General features: G+C 46.5%; 1 protein-coding gene across 1 annotated transcript in view; it reads left to right on the top strand.

Moving 5' to 3' along the window:
• Nucleotides 1-20773, top strand: part of LOC104482988 (uncharacterized) — a 156036-nt gene that overhangs the window by 44476 nt on the left and 90787 nt on the right. The window contains exons 8-13 of the mRNA XM_086763516.1: nucleotides 564-608; nucleotides 1513-1566; nucleotides 3920-3964; nucleotides 6231-6284; nucleotides 7506-7550; nucleotides 19580-19633. Coding sequence (XP_086619642.1) covers nucleotides 564-608; nucleotides 1513-1566; nucleotides 3920-3964; nucleotides 6231-6284; nucleotides 7506-7550; nucleotides 19580-19633 — 297 coding nt within the window. The remainder of the gene's footprint in view (nucleotides 1-563; nucleotides 609-1512; nucleotides 1567-3919; nucleotides 3965-6230; nucleotides 6285-7505; nucleotides 7551-19579; nucleotides 19634-20773) is intronic.

Below are 20773 nucleotides of genomic sequence, written 5' to 3'. Positions count from 1 at the left end.
ATTAGATTAGAAAAGCTGGAAGCTAGACAAATTCAAGCTAGAAAAAAAATGGAGATTTTCCATAATAATGGGAATAATGGCAATAAATCGTTATTTTGTTGTTTCCTACGGCATTTCAAGTTCTAAAGCGAAAGCCAGCGCTCTGAAATGCGAGTGACTCATGTTGTGTAGTCCCCCAACTTGCCCAAAGCCATTTCACCCGACAAGCCTGTGGTTTCCTAGGGATTAAGGAGAGCTTTGCTGAAGGTGTGAATTACAAATAGACAGATCTGAGTGTAGATACGACTCTAAGTCTGTTCGTGGAGCAAGTCCCTCTTGAGTGACCAGCAGGCCAGACCCCAGCAGTCTGGCACCGCGTTGCTGCAGAGTCTGGGAACATCAGCAGGGCTTGGGCGATGCAAGCACAAAGCAGCGCCTTAAAAGTCTGTGTGATTGTGTAGTGCTATCCCGTATCTAAAAACCTCCTTCTCAGAACTTCACTCCCACTTGCAAACAGAAAATCATACCAAAACCAGATTATTTTTTTTTCCTCCTTATTAATCTCTCCCATCCTATTTCAACAGGGATATAAAGGCTACCCTGGACCACCAGGTCACCCTGGAGAGCAGGTGAGTCTTCCCAGTTTCCAACACTGAATTTTTAAAGAGGGCTGAATTTGCTGACTGCCATGCTAGCTCGGATCCTGGACAGCCTGCCCAGTGTGGACAGCCAGCTCCTTCCAGGGGCGGCTTGGTACACGCAGGGGATGCCCAGCGAACTCCCGCGCTGTCGGCAGCCGTGCACGTACACTGACCGAGCGTCGGCAGGTTTGTGGGAGGAGACTGCCTTGGAGTTTCTAAATTTAATTTCTGATTTTTATTGCTCAACCATGTTAAGGTTTTGTGGTGGAAGAAATACCGGCTTACCATACTCCCCTTTTATTTTGCCTTTTACATTAATTTCACCTGGAGTTTACTAACCGCATGGTATTAAGTACTAACATGTAATTCCCCTCCCAGAGCCCATTCCTGCTCTCCCCTTTTCTCCCCCCTCTTTATTTAGTTAAGTCTGATGTTTGCAGTTCAGAAGAAAAAAAAAAAGGCAATGAATAGCAGGCCCTGTTAGCAATGATGTTAAAGGATATTATACATGAATCCATTTAGTTTTGAAGAATTTTGGCAGTGCTTCCCCACCAGTAAAATGGTTCCATATGCCAGATATAGATGCAGCCTTACACCTTCTCTTAGCCTCCTTATTTCAAACTACCTGCTGCTTTCACTGCAGATGGAGGGAGGAGACGACACAGCAACACTTGCTTAATGCATGGATCCTGTTGACTTGACTTCCGTGTGTTTTCCCCCCTCATTAATTTATTCCACTGTATACCCTTAATATTTTCTTTCTCTCTACAAATTTGCAGCAGGTTAATCCATTCCACCTGTCCCCCCAGCTCAAAGAATGAAGCAGCTAAAAAGGCTTCCCAAGTGCGGCGTTCACCTTACCTTCTGTGCCTTTTCTTTTTCCTTCCCAAAGGGCGAACGAGGACCAGACGGAAGTCCAGGTGCCAAAGGTTATCCTGGCAGGCAGGTGCAGTAAATCTCATCGTGCTGTGCACAGACTAGGGATTTGGGTGTGCAGGTAGCTAAATATGTGCTAAATCTGTTGGGGCTAGCTAAATACATGCCCCGCTGAAGACAGTGCAGACCTCCAGAATATGTCCGTAGTCCCTCCCCAAGATGCTGATCCATGGCCTTTCAACTTGGAGGGACGCTGAAGTTGTTGTATTTTATGCCTGTGATGGATAAAACCTGGATTTCTATAGCAAAATCTGTCAAATTTTTGCTTCAGCATGACAACAGGAGGCAAAAAAAAACCCCAAAAAACAACCAGAAGAGCAGTGAAACCTGAAAGCTGCTTCACTTTTAGGCATAGTTTACATCTAATCTTGAACAGGTTAGAAACCTGGGATAGAAGAAGACATCTTACCAAAATAAAAGATTGAGATGAACTCTCAGCATTAAAATTCACTAGCATAATCATGTATATAAAATTATATATTGACCATAAATATATATAAAAATGCAAAAAAAAAGATCATGAAAGAAACCAAGTCTTTGTTTTCATTCTGAAAAAAATTACACTATGACAATTTTAGGAATGGAGGAGTGTGCAAAGAAAAGTGAATCAACATTGGACACTTTATTGTTTTACCGATGTAACGTGCTGAGTAGTAGGAAGAAAATTAAGAGGAATAATTTGTAAGACCCTAAATGGAATCTGTTGGAGGACAGATTGACCCTGTAACATTTTACAGCGAAAAGAGTTTGTTGTGGTTTTCTAAAATGGACACATTCATGTTGGATTCCACCATGTTTATATATAAGTACATAGCTAGGAGGCCAGGCAGGTGTCAGAGACCCCAGGCTGTCTGCCATGAGCATTTCAGACTTGTTATGAGTTCTATGTGAGTTTCTACCCAGATGTGCAGGTTATCAGACTAAACGTGAGCTAGATGTGCAGAACAAGCTGCATCTTCCCACCTCAGACGATCAGTAGTGTATGATCCATTTTAAATTGAAATTTAAATGGATACCTTGCTTAGCAAATTCTAGGTGGAATGTACAGATGCAGGCTGGAGAGTGCAGGTGGTAGAAATGGATGAGAGTTCTATGCACCTGACTAAATGCTCTGTTCATACTCTGAAAGGCTTTAGAGATTGGCAAGCCAAAGACTCTCCTCGGCTTGAGTGTGTGTCAGATGACTAATGTGAAGCAGTCAGAGCTATATTGGTCATACAAGGTTAATGAATGCTGTTTAGAAATTCATGGCAGTGTTCTGCCCATCAGATAAGCAGGATGAAATCTTTGCGCTCGACATACGAAGAACAAAAGCGCTTTCTTAAAATGTGATTTGGGTCAGGAAAGTGACGACTTTTTTTTTTTTTTCAAGGCAGCTTTTTTTCAGCATATCTGAATGCTGTGCATCAGAGCTGTTTGCTTTACTGAGGTTTTACTACTTGTTACTCCTTTCAGCTGTCCTGGCTCTGATGGGAGAGAGAGTTTGGCTCTGCTTTGATTTGCGCATCACAGGCAGAATTGTTAACTTCACCCCGATGGCGGAAATCTTTGGCAATGATGCAGGAGCCAGGAAAGAGCACAACCTGACTTTCAGATCTCAGGCTGAGCGTGCAGTGCTGCCAGCTAAAGAAAATATGGACTTAGCCTTCCCCCCACCGCCTTCCAAAAAAGCCCAAGAACATTTGGAACTAGAAAAATTTGACCTGGAAACTTTGCTAGAAGAGAATAAACATGAAAATGCATTATACATTTTTACAGGGTTCTTTTTCACGGTACTTTAACTGAGCAGCAATGCATAGAAATAGAACGAGGAATGTGTTTTCAATTCTTTGCATAGCTGTTGGTGCTGCAAAGAGTTAGAGCTATGCAGTACCTGCACTGTTCAGTGGCTTTGTAGGCTGTAGAAATTTTGAGGGCTTTCTCGCTGCATCGGGGCCAGCTTGTGTGCCCTAAACAGGTATTGAAATCCATTTGCCATTTGTCACGCATGTGTTCAGGTGGGCAGGAAAATGAATTGAGAGCGGTTGGGTACAGAGCATCGCTGTGCGTCGCATCTGAAGTGTGACACAACCTCCGTGTGCCCTGCTACGTGAGCCCGTCGGCCTTTATGGTCAGAAACCTCTAGTTCAGCCCCAGGAAGGCTCACTACATGCCGCAGTCTCAGGTTCTGCGGAGTCCCAGCTCCCCAACAATGGGAGATTTGTTATTTGTATCATTTTGTCCTTTTTTCTCCTTTGTTGATACGCCTTGGACTCGGCACTGGGAGCAGGACCACGCAGGGACGGTGCTGGGGGTTTGGCACTGCTCGTAGGTGAAGTTAAAGCCTGTCCACATTTGTCTTTGTTTTCTCCCTTCTGTTCTAGGGTTTACCTGGCCCCATAGGGGAAGCCGGTCCAAAAGGCAGTCGGGTAAGCAGCCTTTCATTTGTCTTTTCTCTACTTGTTTTTACCAAAGGCTTCTCAAGAAACTTTACGCTTAATTTTGCGATCCTGAGACCAGTTCCTTTAATTTGTTGCATTCAGGGGTTTTGAATTGCACACCACTTGTTTGATGCATTAAATTAAACGTGGAATGTACCAAGATCAAAGTTCACCAGTAGTGCTGATGATACGAAGTCAACCCCTCCAGAGCTCACATTGCAGGAGAGGAAAGAATGGCATACAAATTCCTACCAAAGACCAAAGTCTGAACTTTCTGCAAGCCCCATCTCCCAAAGGCCTCTTTAGTTTCAGTAAGAGTGGTTCAGCGGTCTCCAACCATGCTGAATATGGGCTCTTTTGGGTACAGTCCTAAGTTTGGGAGTTATTTATATCGTTACACAGAATAGCAAGCCAGTATCTTGAAGCTATGTACAACTACAAACATTAATATCTCTGTTCTGCCTGGTTTCGCTTACCAAATTGAATTGCTGGGGGTTCATTCTCACTGCAAAGGATTTTTTAATTTTTTTTTTTACCAATTAAGACTCATTAATTACCCTTTGTTCTTTTCCTGCAGTTATAAATTTACAGTGAGATTCAGAGCCAATAAAATCCCCTATTTCTCCAACATGTCATACTTTCTCTATATGCAGTAAATTCAACCACCTGGCTTTCATCACTGGGAAAACTGCAAGGAATAAACAAAAGCTGACCCTGTAGCTAGCTGTATTCCTGAGCTGGGAAGGGAGGTGGCACGTTCAGTGTCCTGCAGGAGAGAGGAAGATCTGAGAGCACATCACTTCTGCAAGTGATGAAAGTTTTCCCTGGTGCATCTGTTCCACTGGCCTAACCGGGACCTTGTGTAATTATCGAGTGGTAGATGTGCAGAATGTAAGACTTTGAAAACTATTTTCCACTTTTCACCCCTGAGTGCTGAGGACTGACATATTTACAGCTACCCAAGGAAGGCATTTCTCAGTTCAGCTGCAGTCAGTCAGAGTTGGGTGCTAAGGTGAGAGATCTGCATTTTGTGGATTGAAGGAGCCAACTGTGGACTCTTCTCCACGCCCCACCTGTTTTTTTCTTCTGCGGGAAGTAGTTTGGGAGTTACATGGTTTGTTGTGGGGTTCAGGAGGCAAAGGCAGGCAGCATGGTTTTAATGTAGCTGTATTTCCCAGCTAGGTGTTAGCCCTAAAGGAACCTGAAGGGAGCGATGGTCTGGTGAAAAAGTTTGGTGGGGTTGACAGCAAGAGATTTAGTGATGATGGAGAAAGAAAGATGAGAGAAAAATCAGCGTTAACACTTGGCTCTTGTAACAGTGAGGTGCCACTGAGGGGGCTCCCTGCTGAAATCCACTTCCTCTTGATTCTGTGTGTTTGGCACAAATTAGTCCTTTGCGAGGGACCAGCACACAAGGTGACTGTGTACGAACTGCTGCGCAAAGAGGATTAAACACAAGGCTTCCATTGTTGCAAGGGAAGGGAAATGTAGCATTTGTGTCCTGTCTGAGCAGGATGGTAGAGAAACGTCGCATACTGGAAAATGCGATGACTGCTGATGAGCGTGGAAGGAGCAGAATTTTTGTGAAACACATTGGTGCGAAGGAGGCTTCTTTACAGTTGGGTGTCAGAGGATGCGTACACGTGCCTCGTACACCGGTCCAGAATGGTGGCACCACAGAGTTTGCAGGGAAAGGCTTGAGGCAGAACTGTTACTGATTTTCTCCTCTCTCAGCACCAAGGTGCTTGGCAGTCTTGCATGCCAGAAGAAGGTGGTGTTTGTGTCAGAAGGAGCTGCGTGTGCAACTGCTATGTGACATAAAACAAGCAGAAAGGGCTAGGTACAACAGGGCATTTTCACTACACCATTGGGAATGAGTGCGAAAGGCAGGGAAAGAGCCCTTGGAGAGATGAAAGGAGGTGTAGGCACATGTATTACTTTTGCGATCACTCTTGCTAACCTTGCACCAGGCTCCGTTTCCCTCAGGTACACTCAGAGCCAGCCCAGGTAAGGTTTCTTCTTGCTGGCCTCTTCCTGCCTGGAGTCCTCATGATCCCTGGTGTGAGGGTATGTGCCCTTGGACTACATCGTGGAAGCCAGCACCATGCAGTCCATGGGCATATACACTTGCCTCAAGGTTTATTTCATCACGGCTGCCATTGACCAGCGCTGGAGAATGCTCTGCTCTTCAGGAAACACAGACTGTCTGCTAATGGAGAAAAGTATTTGACTACTTGTTTCCTCTTTTCTTTAGGGATATATTGGTCTCCCAGGACTATTTGGGCTACCAGGGCCTGATGGAGAACGAGTGAGTATTTTTGTGAAGAAAACCTTGGTGTGTTCCTTGAATAGTTCTTCAGAGCCTGTTGTCACCCTCTCTCTCTTGTCCTGAGGAAAGAGGCGAGCATGCCTAGTGTTTAACCATGCCTTTTTTAGCCTGTTTCTACCCTTGCATGAAGACTTGTGTCCCCGTGTGATGTTGACATTCAGCTCAGGAAAACCTAGGCTTCAGACAGGGTCATCAGACCTCACTGTTGAGTAGAGAGGAGTTTTTCTATATTTTGCTTCACTTAAAAACCTGCCTTCCTCCTCCCCCTTACCAGTTCATCTTAGTGGGATGCACAGGAGGGAGAATGTGTCTGGAAATTCCCTGCTCCCACAGGAGTGACATCCTAGCCACAGTGTCCTAGCATTTTGGATGTCCAACTAGAGATGTCTGGAAAGAGCCTCGCTCTTGGAAGGGACAGTGCCTGGGACTTTCCGACAATGGCTTTCCTTCCAGTTGCATCAAGTTGGGCAGTCAAGACTGGGGCCTGTGGATGGGCATTTGTGGCTGCTGTTCCTGTGTGTCCTCCCTTCCCTCCCATCCTTTTCATTGTGCCTTCTCCAAACCCACATGCTCAGAGCTTTGCAGGACCTCCCTTGCTTTTTTGCTCTTCTCCCCCACCTCCCCACCACCTCTACCCATCTAAGGACCCCCTCTTCCCAGTGCAAGAGCTCCTAAGGATGGTTGCTGTAAGATGAAGACTGTTTTATTCCAGCTTTTTCTCCCTCAAATGAAAGCTCCAGAAGCAACAGAGGCCCCGGGAGCATGTGGGAGTGAGTGTGTGTGCCTGCCTGGGAGGGGACTACCCTGCACTCTGGAGTCACTGATTTAGTGCTTGTGTAACTAAATAAGAAACATAAACAGAAGTTCTCCAGTGAGTGCCTTGGCGGTGGCCTTCGTTCGCTTCCAGACCAGTAGCTTAATGACTGCTCCTGCTAAGCGCAGCCTCAGCCTGTTGCCCTGGGTGTGGATGCTGCCTGCGCATGTCCCCGGGGACTGCCATAGTTAGTGGGTGAAGGTTAATTGTCTTCTGCTCTCGCTGCTGACTGCAAGTAACTGACATTTTGATTCCTGAACAATGCCACAGTCATTAGCCTGTTTTGCATTCCCCTTTCTCTTCTAGTTTTGTTTTGTATTGTTAGATGGCTATTTGCTTTCTCAACCAGACCTATTATTTTTTTTTTCTGTGTGTTTTCCTTGCAGGGGATCCCTGGAGTTCCTGGGAAGAGGGGCAAGATGGGTAGGCCGGTAAAGTTTTTCCTCATCTATTATGCAGACCTTGTTGAATGAAACTGGAAACAAAACATCTGGCTTTTGGCTGAGTCCCTTCACATCTTCTGATGGGAGCTAAAAGGGGAGATCAAACAAACCTTTCTGTGTCTCTTTCCTCAAGCAGGAAGAAAACTGAAGATACAAATATTGTTCTCTTCCTTTCTTCCATGCTCTGCCCACTTCACAGGCATTTTTGTTCTTTTTTTTTTTCGCACTGTCTCCATGCTCCCTTGGATCTTACACTTCTCAGATTCTCTTCTGCAATGTCTTTCCTCTGTCCTCCCTCTGGCCAGCCTCCTCCCTGGATGCACTTTTTGATTCCCCACCATGACTGCAGCATCCCGGGTGTCTGTGCTCACTGGGTTACATTTACTGCTCTGTGCTCCCACCAGTCCCATCACATTTGCCTCTTTTTGCTGTGATTCTCTCCAGAGCTGCGTAGAAGAAGGGGGTTTGTGCTGATGCTAGCAAAAAGCAAAATAAAAGCAGGTGGGAAGAGTACTGAAATGAGTAGAAGAAACAGGGAAAGGACAGAAAGGAAAGCCTTTCCCACATCAGCTTTCTTCCAAGCAACTTTGCATGCTTCCTTTAGCAAAACTTATGAAGTTTTTTGCTCCAGAAGTCAGCAGAGAGACCAGGCACATTCGTGCTCTGGTGTGTGTCATTGCCTTTGCACCTTGTCCTTTGTGTTAGCCTGAGTTTTTCGCAGTCTCCTGACATCACTGCTCTTGCAGGTTCCTTGTAAAATGTCCACTCACCCACACATGGAAAAATCCAGCACTTTCCCCTTGTCACCCTCGCATGCGAATGAGTGCTTTCCAGGAGTCCCACGCCTACTGCTTGCTGGTGTTCTCACAGTAAAAGCCAGACAGACATCCCAACAGTGCCACATTCATCCTGGCTGGCTGGTCTCTCTCTGCAATGGGGGGAAGTAGACCAGATATTTTTTTGGGAAGAGGGGCAAGAGTATTGGAAATCTGTATCAGATCTTATGGTTCTGTAAGCTTCTGGCTGCAGCAGCAATCTCTGTGATGAAGAATTGCGAAAAGCCAGTCAATGTAAGGATGACTCATTGACCAGAGTAAAACAAACAAAGCAACTGTCGTTAGGTACAGGGTTTCTACGCTCTGCCTTGTTTCTGCACAGAGCATGCCGGAGGCTCAAAGCGCTCCAGCTGTTGTTTGGCTAGCATCTGCAATCTTCCAGGCAAGGGTTTTTGTCTGGCGGTCACTGTTACAAACAAGGGGCTCCCCTGAGATCAGCGGGGAATCTCTCAGCCGCAGAGGCATTTAGGCTGGGATCTAGAGAAGGGATTAAAGGGCTGCGCGTGAGCACCTTTGTTCTGCTCAGCTCTTTCAGAGAGTTTTGGCTCCATCCCCGTTGCATGAGATCAGATTTAGTAAGAAATCTTGAATGGACCAGTGCTGATGACTTGTACTTCCAAGCATGAACAAGATGAAGTGACATCCAGAGTTATTCAGGAGGTCGCTGGGAGAATGGAAGGTAGGAACCACCTGACCTGGTTCCCTTCCCAGCACTTATCTCCTGGCCTGCGCTGTGTCCCAGCTGGTTTGCAGTGTTGGTGAGCCTGCTGTGATTTCTCTGATCTCTCGCATCCCTGCGCTGCTAAGTTTTCTGGCGTGGCTACTGTTCCTGTTCCATGTCAGTGTTGTCATTGCAATGGAGAGCTCTTGGAAGCCCTTGTTAGCTGCCATCCAGAGCTCGTAAATGCTCTGGAGAGCAGGGAAGGAGTTGGTATCGAATCTATTCCTCTACCTAGTTTTATTTGGAATGAGAGATGGCAACAGGTTAAGTGCTCTACGGAGGAGGAGCAGGGGCTGGAGGAGTTTGCATGTGACACCGTGGGCCTCCGAGAATGATGTAAGAGGGAATGATTAAAATAGAAGAACTGGACATGAGTCAGATCTTGAAACCCTTCCAAGGAAGTTAAGTTTTGCAGAGCTGAGGGACTTGGGGAATCTGTCGTGGAAACAGCGGACTCCGCCTCCCGCTCCGCTCGCCCTGCGGTGCATCAGCAGCACGGGAGGCAAGCGCGTTTCTGACAGATGGGCACTGGCGGGCTCTTGGGCAAGGAGAGGGTTGGGGGTGGGCTAGGGAGAGAATCATGATTAAACCACAGTGCACTAGGGAGACTGAAATAACATGAGGCTGTATGTCTCCGGATCGGCTGCCTGTTCTAGAGGTAGGCTGGTGCTGAGGGGGCTGGTTGCTTAAACCTTCAGTCTTGCCACTGCGGTGGCTGAAAAGAATGGCTCTTTATGGTGGTTTTGTCTTTTTTTTTATGGTATTCAGCTGAGCAGCTGGCAAAAAAAAAAAAAAAGAGGATTAAAAAAGGCCCCACTGTTGTGGGAGCAGCAGAGCTGTGGTCAATGTACCAGTCCTAGTGCATCTTGAGAAAGGAGAGCTACTGTCCCCGAAACAGGTGACCCCCAGGAAGAGGAGATCCAGCCTAGTCATCGTTCACGAAGTGCAAAGCTGAAAGGGATATGCCTTCGTTATGCTGTGGATATCTTACACTGTGGGAGATGGGTAGCTACAATCAGAAATATCTGCACTGCAGATTACATTGAATTTTCAATAGAGTGTAGTATTTTCAGAAGTTCTGAAGCCCTGTTAGAGAGAGAGACTTAAAGGCAAACTTTCAGGAAAGAGCTTTGAGCTTTTTTTTTCCTTCATCTTCATTATTGATGTGTGCTTGTATCTCTTATTTTCATTTAGAGTATCAATACTGCACCAGCTCCGGTATCTTGCGCCTGATTTTTGCTTACAATGCATTTTATTAGTAGTGTTATTTTTAAAGAGATAGAAAGGAAGGAGCAAAGCTTAGTTCCAAGACGTACTTAGTAATTCTTGGGTTTGTCTGAGGTCTGTTCACAATTTAGCCAGCACAGCTGAGGTTTCCTTATATTTTTCTGAGAACCTGTCGATGCTGCTGGTCCTGTGCCTGGAGCTCAGTTGAACAGTTGGAGCCTTACCGTGTCGGGCACCGTGCAAATGCCTCATGAAAGAAAAGCCTTGGCCTGAAAGGTCCATCAGTTGGGTTACAAAATAGCCCAGGATCAGATCATCCCCAGGGCTGGAAGGTTTAGGAGCATGAGCAAGTCATTAATACTACAAGCAGGCATTTCTGCTTCCCTGCCTGTCTAGCCGTGCTCGTCATTGCTGTCCTTTCTTTTGTCCTCCTGCAGCTCATGAGTGATGCGCAGCTGTGTCCCACCAGCTGTCGGGTAGCGTGGTGGGGGCTCCTGCCCGCCTGCTAACCTCAGACGAGGGAGGGAAACGCCTCCCGACAGCACATGAGATCTGCCATTGGGCTTTGCACAGCCCGTGGCGAGTGCCAACGTGTTGTCTCGGTGCTGCTCCGAGGAGAAGGCTGGACAGGTGGAGCAGACCGTGTAAGCAGCAGGGACAGAGGGAGGGTTTGCGCTCAGGATGTGTGTTCAGGAAGGCTGACGCCTCTGCCTGTGAGAACGGCGGAGTCTGCCAAGGCAAGGTGGGGAGATGCTGCATTGCTTGGTGACTGCACAGGAGGAGGAAGAGGATACAGGGCTTGGTATCTCCCTGTGGCACGCAACTTCAGACAAGCTGTTTGGCTGTGTGTAAAACAGGGATAACACATTCGGTTCTCCTTTGAGCTCAGTAGATGAAACTTATCATGCCAAGGATTACTGCTCAGATGTCAAGGAAGAGCTGCTAAAAAGTGGCACGTGGATTTTGAGTATTAGGAGTCAGTGCATAGGTGGGTCCAGAAGTCTCCCTTCCCTCTGCCTGTCAGCCACAATGTGGAGGCTGCGCAAGCCAGCAGTGATCTGGCAGCCACTCTAATGTAGCCTCAGTATTTGTTGTGAGCATCAGTGTGGTGGCCAGCTGCCGAATCTGGCATCCGTTTTCCATGAGCTGACCGCAGGCAGGGTCCCCCTTGCCAGCTCTCAGCTTGTGATGTGGTGGTGCCTTCTTGCCAGGCTATTTTTCATGTCTAATGTCTTCTTCCATGTTGACTTGTAAAGTTAATGTCTTAAGTCCCACCTCCGGTGAACACCAAATCTTGATACAGTCTTTTTCTCTTCATCTGATAAGTTTTTAGAAGTGCATGTGATACCCCTGCACTCCCCACTCATACGGGTGGGCTGTTGCATCCTTGTGGGAGACATGAGATAGCAAAAAGCAGGGCTGCCTTTGGGTTAAGAAGGTTTCATTTTACAGTTTCCCTCAACTTTTTGATATATGGCTAAGATAACTTAGTGGTGAACGCAAGTGCGTGGTGCTTTGCCAAGTTACACAGCCTCAGCTGTTGTCCATGCAAACAATGGGGTGACACGTTTTGCCATGTGTCTGGAAAGGCTGGCATGACCACAAATTACTGAGAAAATAAATTTTGCTCCTCTCTGTAGGGACTAAGACGATAAACAGCTTCTCTCTTCTTGCTCCAGTCTTTTCTCTGCCTTGCTTGCAGCTGAGGTCCTTCCTTGCATTTGGAGTGAATCAGGCGAGAGCCTCCTGCACCATGCAAGTTGAAATTTGGGAAACTGGTAACAGCGTTTTGAAGTGCCTCTTCTTTAACAAGTACTTGCCAAACTCCAGTTGACTTGAACGGGGTCCCTGGAGGTGCAAAGAGGCTGCCCGTATGACTTTTCTCGTAAGAAACATGAGTTAGGCCTACACCCTTAGAGCTCTCGCCTACAGCGCTGAATATGATGGCTCACATGGGCTGCTAAGGGTCCATCCGTGTCTCTCTGGTCACTGAAACCTTGTAACCTACCAAAAAAAAAGGAGGAATAATGGAGCTGTACTTCTCTGTAAACACTGAGAAACATTTTAAAGAAAGATTGGAATTAAAATTGAAAAATTTCTAAAGAAGTAAGGAAAAACCTGCAATTTCCCACTTAGCTAGGTGGTAGTTCAGTGTGTTGGTCCACAAGCCATTTCCCAAGGTGTGAAAGAAATGGGAATGATTTTTTAACTGATCCTAAATGATGTTATCAGTATATATCCTCAGAAAAGCTGTAATTTACTCTTCCACATAGCTTCACTGCTCAGGCCTGATTCACCTGAGCACTTGGTGAACTCGTCCTCCAACCTGTAAAGCACTCCTTCCAAACTGGTGTCCCAGTTCAGGTTCAGCTGTGCATGTAGAGATGGACTTTTAGATGTGGCCAGCTAAAATTAGTGGAGAAATGTGCAGGCTGAGGGCCTGTTTGTACAGGTGAATCCACAGGATGAGCTGCAGGAAGGAGAACAAATGGGCTGTAGGAGTTGGTGGACAGGACTTGGGTAGCTCGCTCTGTCTGGTGCCACTACCCTACCATAGCACCAAAAAGTTTGGCTCCTCCTTCCAGACCTGATTGATTTTTTAAAAAATAATATGCTTTTAATCATTCTGTTTGCATGAAAAGTCAAGTGGAGGTCCTGAAAATCAGTAATCAACAAAACTTCTCTTAGTTTTAGCCCATGAATTGGATTTTTTTTGTTAGTCATCAAAGTCAATTCTTTGCTATAATTTTTCTTTATTAACCTAATTTTTAAAAATAAGTGTGACTTTTTTTAATGCTTAAGTTGGACACTGAAATTGGGCAGCTGGTCTCGCCTCCCCTCTGAGTCTGGTTCATCACTCTGAAATGCAGGTACGAGCCCAGAGCAAAAGTCACCATCTCTTTTTGGCCCCAGTTGTGTTCCACGTGTCTGGAGTTTCCCAAATCTCTGTGGTCAGGTGCTTTCACGGTTACTTATCACTCTGATATCAGCACACATTCCTCTGTTCATGATTATGTCATCCAAATAACCTAGCAGGGTGGACAATATTAGCATGTATTTCGGTTTTTTTTAAAGAATGGGCAAAACAAAGTACTGAAAATACAGAGAGAAGGATTTGAGAAGTGTGAAGGCCTATAATTTCTACTGAAAAAGATGAAACAAACCCAGAGATGGTTTGTTTCCAAGAATGTTCCTAAGTGACTTGTCCATCATCATCCAAAAAGCTCGTGAATAACTGAACCAAGGTCAAGAGCATCTTTATTCCTTCAGGGAAATGTTAATTCATAAATCAGATAAAAGCCTCCAAATTATTTTCATTAGAAATTATAAGGAAAAAATAATGCAAACATCACTTTTGAATCTGAAAACATTTTGATCACCAAAGCTGCTTCACTTTCTTAAATAGGAGGCTGCCTGATTTGGAAATCTTGGCCATAAATAATAAGGAACGTTGGCAGAATCAGTGCTCTTCAGCATTAGGTGGTTGGGTCTGTGTAATCTAAGTGTTAGAGCCCCGCAGAGGTGGGAGGAGATCATGTACCTGTGTAAAAGGAGGAGAGCAGATGGTCAGGATGGTGGAGGGGCTGTCAGTTATTGTCAGTGGTGTTCAGCTGAAGGGGCTTCAAGAGGCTGCTGCTGTGTTTGGGTGGAAGTGGCTGCCCTGGAGGGATAGTTCTGTTAAAAAATGCCTTGAAATCTCTATCCAAAGGGGATGTGACATGGAGCTATGAAATCTCCCAGGAAGAGAGAGCAAACCTCCCTTCAGATGACAAAGGAACAGAACTGCAGGACTGTCGGTCCCGTGCCCAGCCGAGGATGGCACGTCCCTTGTTCATGGAGATGCAAGCTGCCACAGTCCCAGGTCTAGGCTGAGCAGAAGGCAAAGGCTCCTGCGTAGCCGCGGGAATTAAAGCTCATGAGCAGGCGTGCTGGGAGTGCAGGGTTTGCCAGGCTCCCCTCAGGGTGACTCTCGCCGCTCTAGGAACCAGGTTGGGTGCGCGCCAGCCCGCCCACCTGCGGAGGGGCTCATGTCTGCGCTCTCCACCAAGAATGCTCTCAGAGGTGTGAGCTGCCAACATAAGCTACACTTGTTTATTTTATTCTCCTTCTTTTTTTTCCAGTGAATGCCTTCTCTCACCCTCAGCCCTGCTTCTCCCCACCACCACCTTTTTTTTTTTTTTTTTTTTTGGTTAAATTGTTTGACTTGCAAGCTCCATCCCTGGGGAGAATCCTGGGCAGAGATTCACCTGGCCGGAGCCAACTGGCAAATACAGTCTTTCGCAGACAAGACAGGAGGGCTGGTTGGTTTGAGCAGCTTCACCTTCAGCCAACAGGAAAATAAAATCCTATTTTTGGAGAAGGATTCTGTTGGCGTGAAGACCTGCCAGGATTCCTCGGAGCAGCAGCTGCCAGACTGCCTCCCTTACTCCATCAGGGAAAGTGTTTTAAACTGAATCAGATGTTGTATACATACAACACACCCACCCACATGCGCACACCTGAAAAGGCCTTGGGGAAGTGAAAGACCTGGTGCACCTCACAGGTCTCTGATTCCCTGAGGACAGCTGCTTCCAGGGACAAGAGACAAGCGGTGTTGGTGTCTGCTCCGACAAGGAGCAGCCCTTTGGCAGGCAACAGCGAGAAAGGGCAGGCTGCTGTGTTTGTTTTAAGCAGAAGAAGAAAGGAAGGGAAGGTGGAGGGGGATGTAATCCCCCGATGCAGGAGGAGCTGGTTCCAGTGTCTGTCTGGGTCTGGTTGTTCTCAGCAGGAGTCTCCTGGCATATGAAAGGATGCCCTTTGCAGGGAGCGTGGATGAACAGGAATCAAGCACTATTGCAGGATCTCAAAGGCAGAGATTTAGTTACTGGTTCAGCTTTGGACTGCTTGGTGTTACCTGGGATAAATCATTTTGCTTCTCTCTCTCAATTCCCTCTCTAATAGTGGTTCCTCAGCTTCAGCGAGCGCAGTGAGGACAAACTGTGCAACCACTGTAGAGGTGTGCTTGGGGTGGGGACAGGAGAGCACAGAAGCTCCTGGATCTCGCTTAGTGCAAAGCATCTGCTTGCATGCTTTTTCTCCAGCTCCTCTTCAAGATTCATCTTGCTTTTTTCATTGAACTTCTTCAGACAATGTGAAATCCATTCAGCTGGGTTTTTTTCCCCACCTTGTCTTTGTATTTCCCAGCTGTGAGACAAAGCCAAAAGTTTTGTCATACCTGACTCCAGCCACCGCAGAGGAGCACCTCGCTGGCTCTTGGACAACAGAACTTGTTAGCTGAGCATTTTCTTCCTAGCTTTTCTGCCATTTGCTCTCCCTCCCTGGTCCTGGTCCTTTGCTGCATGTTGCCTCCCTCCCAGAGAGCTGGCAGGATGCACGGGCTGAATATTTTTCACTAGGATGTTTTTCTTTGCTGTCCCAATTCTTGAGCATCATTTCAAGGGACCAGTCTTCCTGGAAAAACAGCTGCTCCCTGAAAAATGGTGGATTTTCTGTACCAAAAAAAAAAAACCCTCTGCACTCAGTTTGGGAAGGTCAGGAGGCTCTGAATGCGCTGGGCTCTTTAATCTCTTTCACAATTCTCCTGTAATGGGCTGCCAGTTGCGACCTGCCTCTCCGCCAGCACCATAAAATGAGCTCCCTGCCCCATGCGTTCTCCCTCGGTTCGGGCTCCTCGAGCTGCCGGAGAAGAGAGGTGGTGCTGCTTACAGAGATGAAACAAACAGGATGACAAAGTCCGCTTGTAATTCCTAGGCTGCTTGTTTCGCTTGAATAGTGCTAGTTTTGTTCCTGGGGAACATCTCTGTCCTTTAGGTTCAGGCAGGAAAAAACAGCTTTTACAGACATGCGTGGTCCGATAAATTAGGATACTGTGGTCACTGGAACTGTTATTGTGGTTTAAATTGCTACTGCTTACCCCATGGAAAGAAAGTGCTTTCTTTTGCATTAGGGGCTTAAAAGATTGATTGTTTCCTGCTGTGCACAGGACTGTGTTGGGAGAGCTTTCACACCTGGTTTCTGTCTTTGGAGGCTGTATGGATACTGAAATATTGTTCATCCCACAGCCACCAGCCTTGGTCGTATTTAATGTGCAAAAAACTGTTAATATTTGTGTTGCCAAGCTCAAATATTGGGCTCGGATTCCTGGGGTTAGCTGAAATGAAGCTGCTCTTCCCATTTGTCTCGTTCTCTGGGTTTGTTTTACAGCTTGGGCCAAAAAAGTACCAGGGGACCACCCATCACCCCAGAGAGCTGTGAGCCTGGGCTGGGAGGGGTGCTGGTGCTGGGAGAGCAGATGTTAAGGACCATCAAGTGTTGGCAAGGACGGGGCTTTGCTGCTGAGCGTTGTCATGGGCCTGGCTGTTGTAGCAGTGATGCCAGCCCATGCTGTTTGGGTTTTCTTCTCTGTCTCCTGCCACTCTGACCCTTTTCCATCCCATCTTGAGGATGGGCAGAAACCCTCGCTCTGGAGGGAGTCACGTTGTGCTGTGGAAGGGTTCTATTGTGGAATCTCTTACTGGGTAGCATTGGCCAAGTGACCTCAGGTACTCAGCTCCCTGCCTTCAGAAGAGGAACGATCTGCTTTTTTAAATAGTTGGAGATCTGCTGTTGGAAAGCCTGTACAAAAGTTAGATTTTTATTAACTCTATTACTAAGTGCCTCAAATCTCCTATGTCTTTATCTTTAAGCAGCAAGGTTAGTCCTAGAAACTAAGGCATAAAAAGTGATTAGTGGAAAACATAAGAGTTTAAATAGTTTCTTATCTGGATACTTCTACTCTGGCAGAAGAGTGCATTGCTTATATCACACTGGAAGAGATTTAAACCAAATTTAGCAAATGCTCTTAGTCTGGAGCAAGCGGTCATCTAGATGATATTACACCACAGTAGTTGTATTGATTTAATTGTACTATTCAAAGTGGTAAAACCTTCCCGCTTTGGCAAGACATTAGCTTGGCAGAAGACACTTCAGCAGCCCCAGGGCCACCCACAGGTCACTGTGTGCCCAGCTCTGCCCTCTGAGAAAGGGAGGATGCGGCTGGCGAAGCGCTGAAAGCTGTGACTGAGATCTGCAGCAGCGTAAGTACAGTATCAGCCTGTGCACACTCACATTTTCCTTGGCAAGTTGTATGACTGTAAACAGAAAAATATTCCAAGGCAGTCTTTTTTTTTTTTTTTCATGTCTTGCCTGAGCTTTCCCTACGCATCTCTATTCTGATCTTATTGATTCAGCATGTAGCAGTTATTTTTCCCCTTTTTTTCATTAAAGAAAATTGCAGCCCCCCCTGGCCTTCTCATTATATTTGACGTCTTTGTCTCTAGATGGCAGAAGGCTGTTTCCAGTGGTTGCTTACCGCAGCTTCTTGGCATGTGCGCAGGCTTGAGGGATGTAGTGCCTAGATGGAAAAAGGCAGACGACTTTCCCATTCGCAGTGATGTCCATAGAACAGAAGTACTGAATCCAAGCAAGCAATAGGTTCTGTCCGTTCATGGCTGCGTGCTGCAAACTGTAGAGAGTTGGTACAGAGGAGGTGAAATGGCGGCTCTGACGTCAATGGCAAAATTTTGGTTGCCTTAAGCAGGTCTTCCATCTCTCACCTTAGGTTTGACCAAGTATCTTTTTACCTAGCTGTGTGGACCAGGAGTTGTAAACCCTGAAAGGTGAAGGAAAGTCCTGGATGACATCTTTGATTGCAGAGCTTCCCAGTATAGTTTTCCTATTCTGTGCTGTGATTATTTCAATTTTCAGTGCTGCTGATGGGTTTCCAGATAGCGTCTTGCTGTTGGTTTTGTTTCCCTCAGGGGAAAATCGAGTCCAATCAATTTTAAACTCAACCGCTTCCTCCTTGAAAATGTCGATGTAGTGACGAAGAGGGTTTACTAACCACAGAGGTGGTGTGCCCCTCTGCTGAGCCCTTTGAGGGAGACAGAGCCTGGCAGGACAGGGAAGAACAAGCTGCTGTACGATTTGTTTGTAACAGGGAATTGGGGGGGGGGGGGGGGTGCTTACAGGAGAAGGAGTCTGTGTAAGAGTGTGAGAGAGAACGTGTCGCACCGCCATGTTCTGGTTCTGGGTCAGTACCTTCGCTCCCCTTTCTACAATTGTCTGAACTCTTCCAAATTTGTATCGGATGTAATGAGATGATGAAGTAGTCTTTTGTGGTGACTTTTTCATGTAGTAAACATGGTCTTTCACAGCTCTGGGGTGTGGACCGTAATGAGCTTGGAACCATTTGCTCCTCTGGCAAGCTGAAAGGTTGTGAATGCATTGGAGTGAATTCACCAGGCATCTTTGATCAGCTCCATTAAGCATATGCACGGGCTCCAACAGGCATTACGCTGTTCAGCTGTCCTATGAGAAGGGGGTACTGTTAAAATGGTTGTGTTAGTAGACAGGATGAAATAATTCAGATTGACAATCCATTTTTGAGGGTAGTCATTGCAATGAGTTTTATGAACGTAAGGGATTTGGGATTGATTTTAAGCAGGTATTGACTTTTAAGGAAGTATCCTATCAGTAGGATATTTCTTCCTGAAAGAAGATAAAACACTGAATCTTTAAATACAGAGTTTGATTTTCCAAATGTGGGATTATCTCTTCACATGTAAACTACACGACATAATCTTTAAGGCTGTGTACTCTTTGTTGGACATGCTGGAGTACTCAGGTGACCCAAAAGGAGGACAGAAGCACTGATTTCCACCCCTTCTCTCTGCTATGCACACTCACGTCGTCTTTCTGCATGATGCTGCAAAAGCCTTGCCTGCCACATGAAGCATGCCCAGGGCCAACAACTGGTGCTAAGAAAAGGCATGGCTGATTGAGGGCTAGACATAGCCTGCAAGAGAAGGTGTGAGCAAGTCAGGTCCAGCAATGGGCGCGTTTCATAGCATGACCAAGGACAAAGCCTTCCTGTCTCCTCACTGATTCTTACTCTCAAGGCTCCCATTAGTTAATGTGCAGCTCATGGCTGAGGTTTGTAAACAGTACTTCTGGTTACCCTTCATTGGCCTCAGGAGAGAGCAGTGAGTCAGAGCTCTTGGCCTTGTTGAACTGCTCACTGGGCAGATGTGCTGGTGGAGCAGGAATGGATTGGATGAGGCCAAGCAGGCTGGATGGCCTGCATTTCTTGCGACCGGCACTGCGCTGAGTGCAGGGGGAGAAGTTTTTAAGCTGACCGTCTCTACACCAGGGTGCATCAATAACCAATACTCATGTTTGCCTCCTCTTCTCAGGGTTTTCCTGGTGATTTTGGGGAACGAGGGCCTCCAGGCATCGATGGGAACCCGGTAAGTTGATAGCTTTTCCCCTTCTCTCTTTCTGTTGCAGTAGATGGCACACTGTACTGTGTCGTGCTAGTTAGAACTGAAAAAAGCTTTGAAGTTCGGTGACTGCTGTTAGCATTTTGGTTTTGTCCCTCCTGAAAAACAGACGTACACCTCTGCACTGCTCAAGCATGCTGCAAATCCTCATTTTCAACTCAACATCGTGTAGCTGCCAGGTCATCGTGTTGCCATTTGCCTTCTATTGCCTTTCTTGCACCTTGGTCTTGATAGACACTTTTCTCATCCTGAGGATATGACTAGAAGAGAAATCGAGAGAGAAAAGGTAGGGATGTTGATGAGCAGGCAGCGGCTGGAGTGTGTTGTCCATACCACAGGGCCTGATGCAAAGCCTGTGACAGGCGCAGGAATCACCTTGTTGATCAGTGTGCTCTGGGTGAAGCTTTCTGTGGACGTAGCAGGGAGATCATGGGCCGATAGACAGAGACACGTATCATCATGAGGCACCAGAGATGGCTACTTTAGTGCACATGAGGCCTCAGAGCAGCAGGCCATGTACTCAATTCCATAGAGGTCTGAGGTGGAGAAAAAGAGGCACATTCCTCTCATTTTCACCACACTTCATTTTCTGATGGAAGTTAGCAAGCTGGTACCACTTGGTTTGCATCTCGCTACCCTGTAGAAGTAAGCTTCTAAAGTATTCCAGGCTCAGTACCTTTCCTCTTCTGAAGTAAATGTTGATACTGGTGCAAAACATGCCAGATTCCCTACTCTGGTGTTCGGGAGCACTGAGGGACAGACATCATAGCCCGGTCTTCTGCTGTCCTGCCCCATGCCTCAGCTGGCCCCTGCACTGCAGCGGGAGAAGTCTCCAGGTTCCTGAGTTCTTGGCCTCTCTCCAGTTTTCATCTGACCCCTGCTGGCTTTCTAAGAATGGGATGTGTCTCCTGGGAATTGGGTCAGGATGGTCCCAGAGACCATTTAAGCGGCTGGATGCTGATAAGGTTTATTTTATTCTGCTCCTACAGCGCTTAATACCAAACAGTTGGGTATGTGCTGCATTTTCCACTACTCACAAAACATGCCTTTGTGGATTGAAAAAGTTCTCAGATGTATTAATTGTTCTAAATTACTTTCTGAGTGACT

Source organism: Chlamydotis macqueenii, chromosome 20 (assembly GCF_036417535.1).
Source record: "Chlamydotis macqueenii isolate bChlMac1 chromosome 20, bChlMac1.mat, whole genome shotgun sequence".
Lineage (NCBI taxonomy): Eukaryota > Metazoa > Chordata > Aves > Otidiformes > Otididae > Chlamydotis > Chlamydotis macqueenii.
This window is presented reverse-complemented; position numbering and strand designations above follow the sequence as displayed.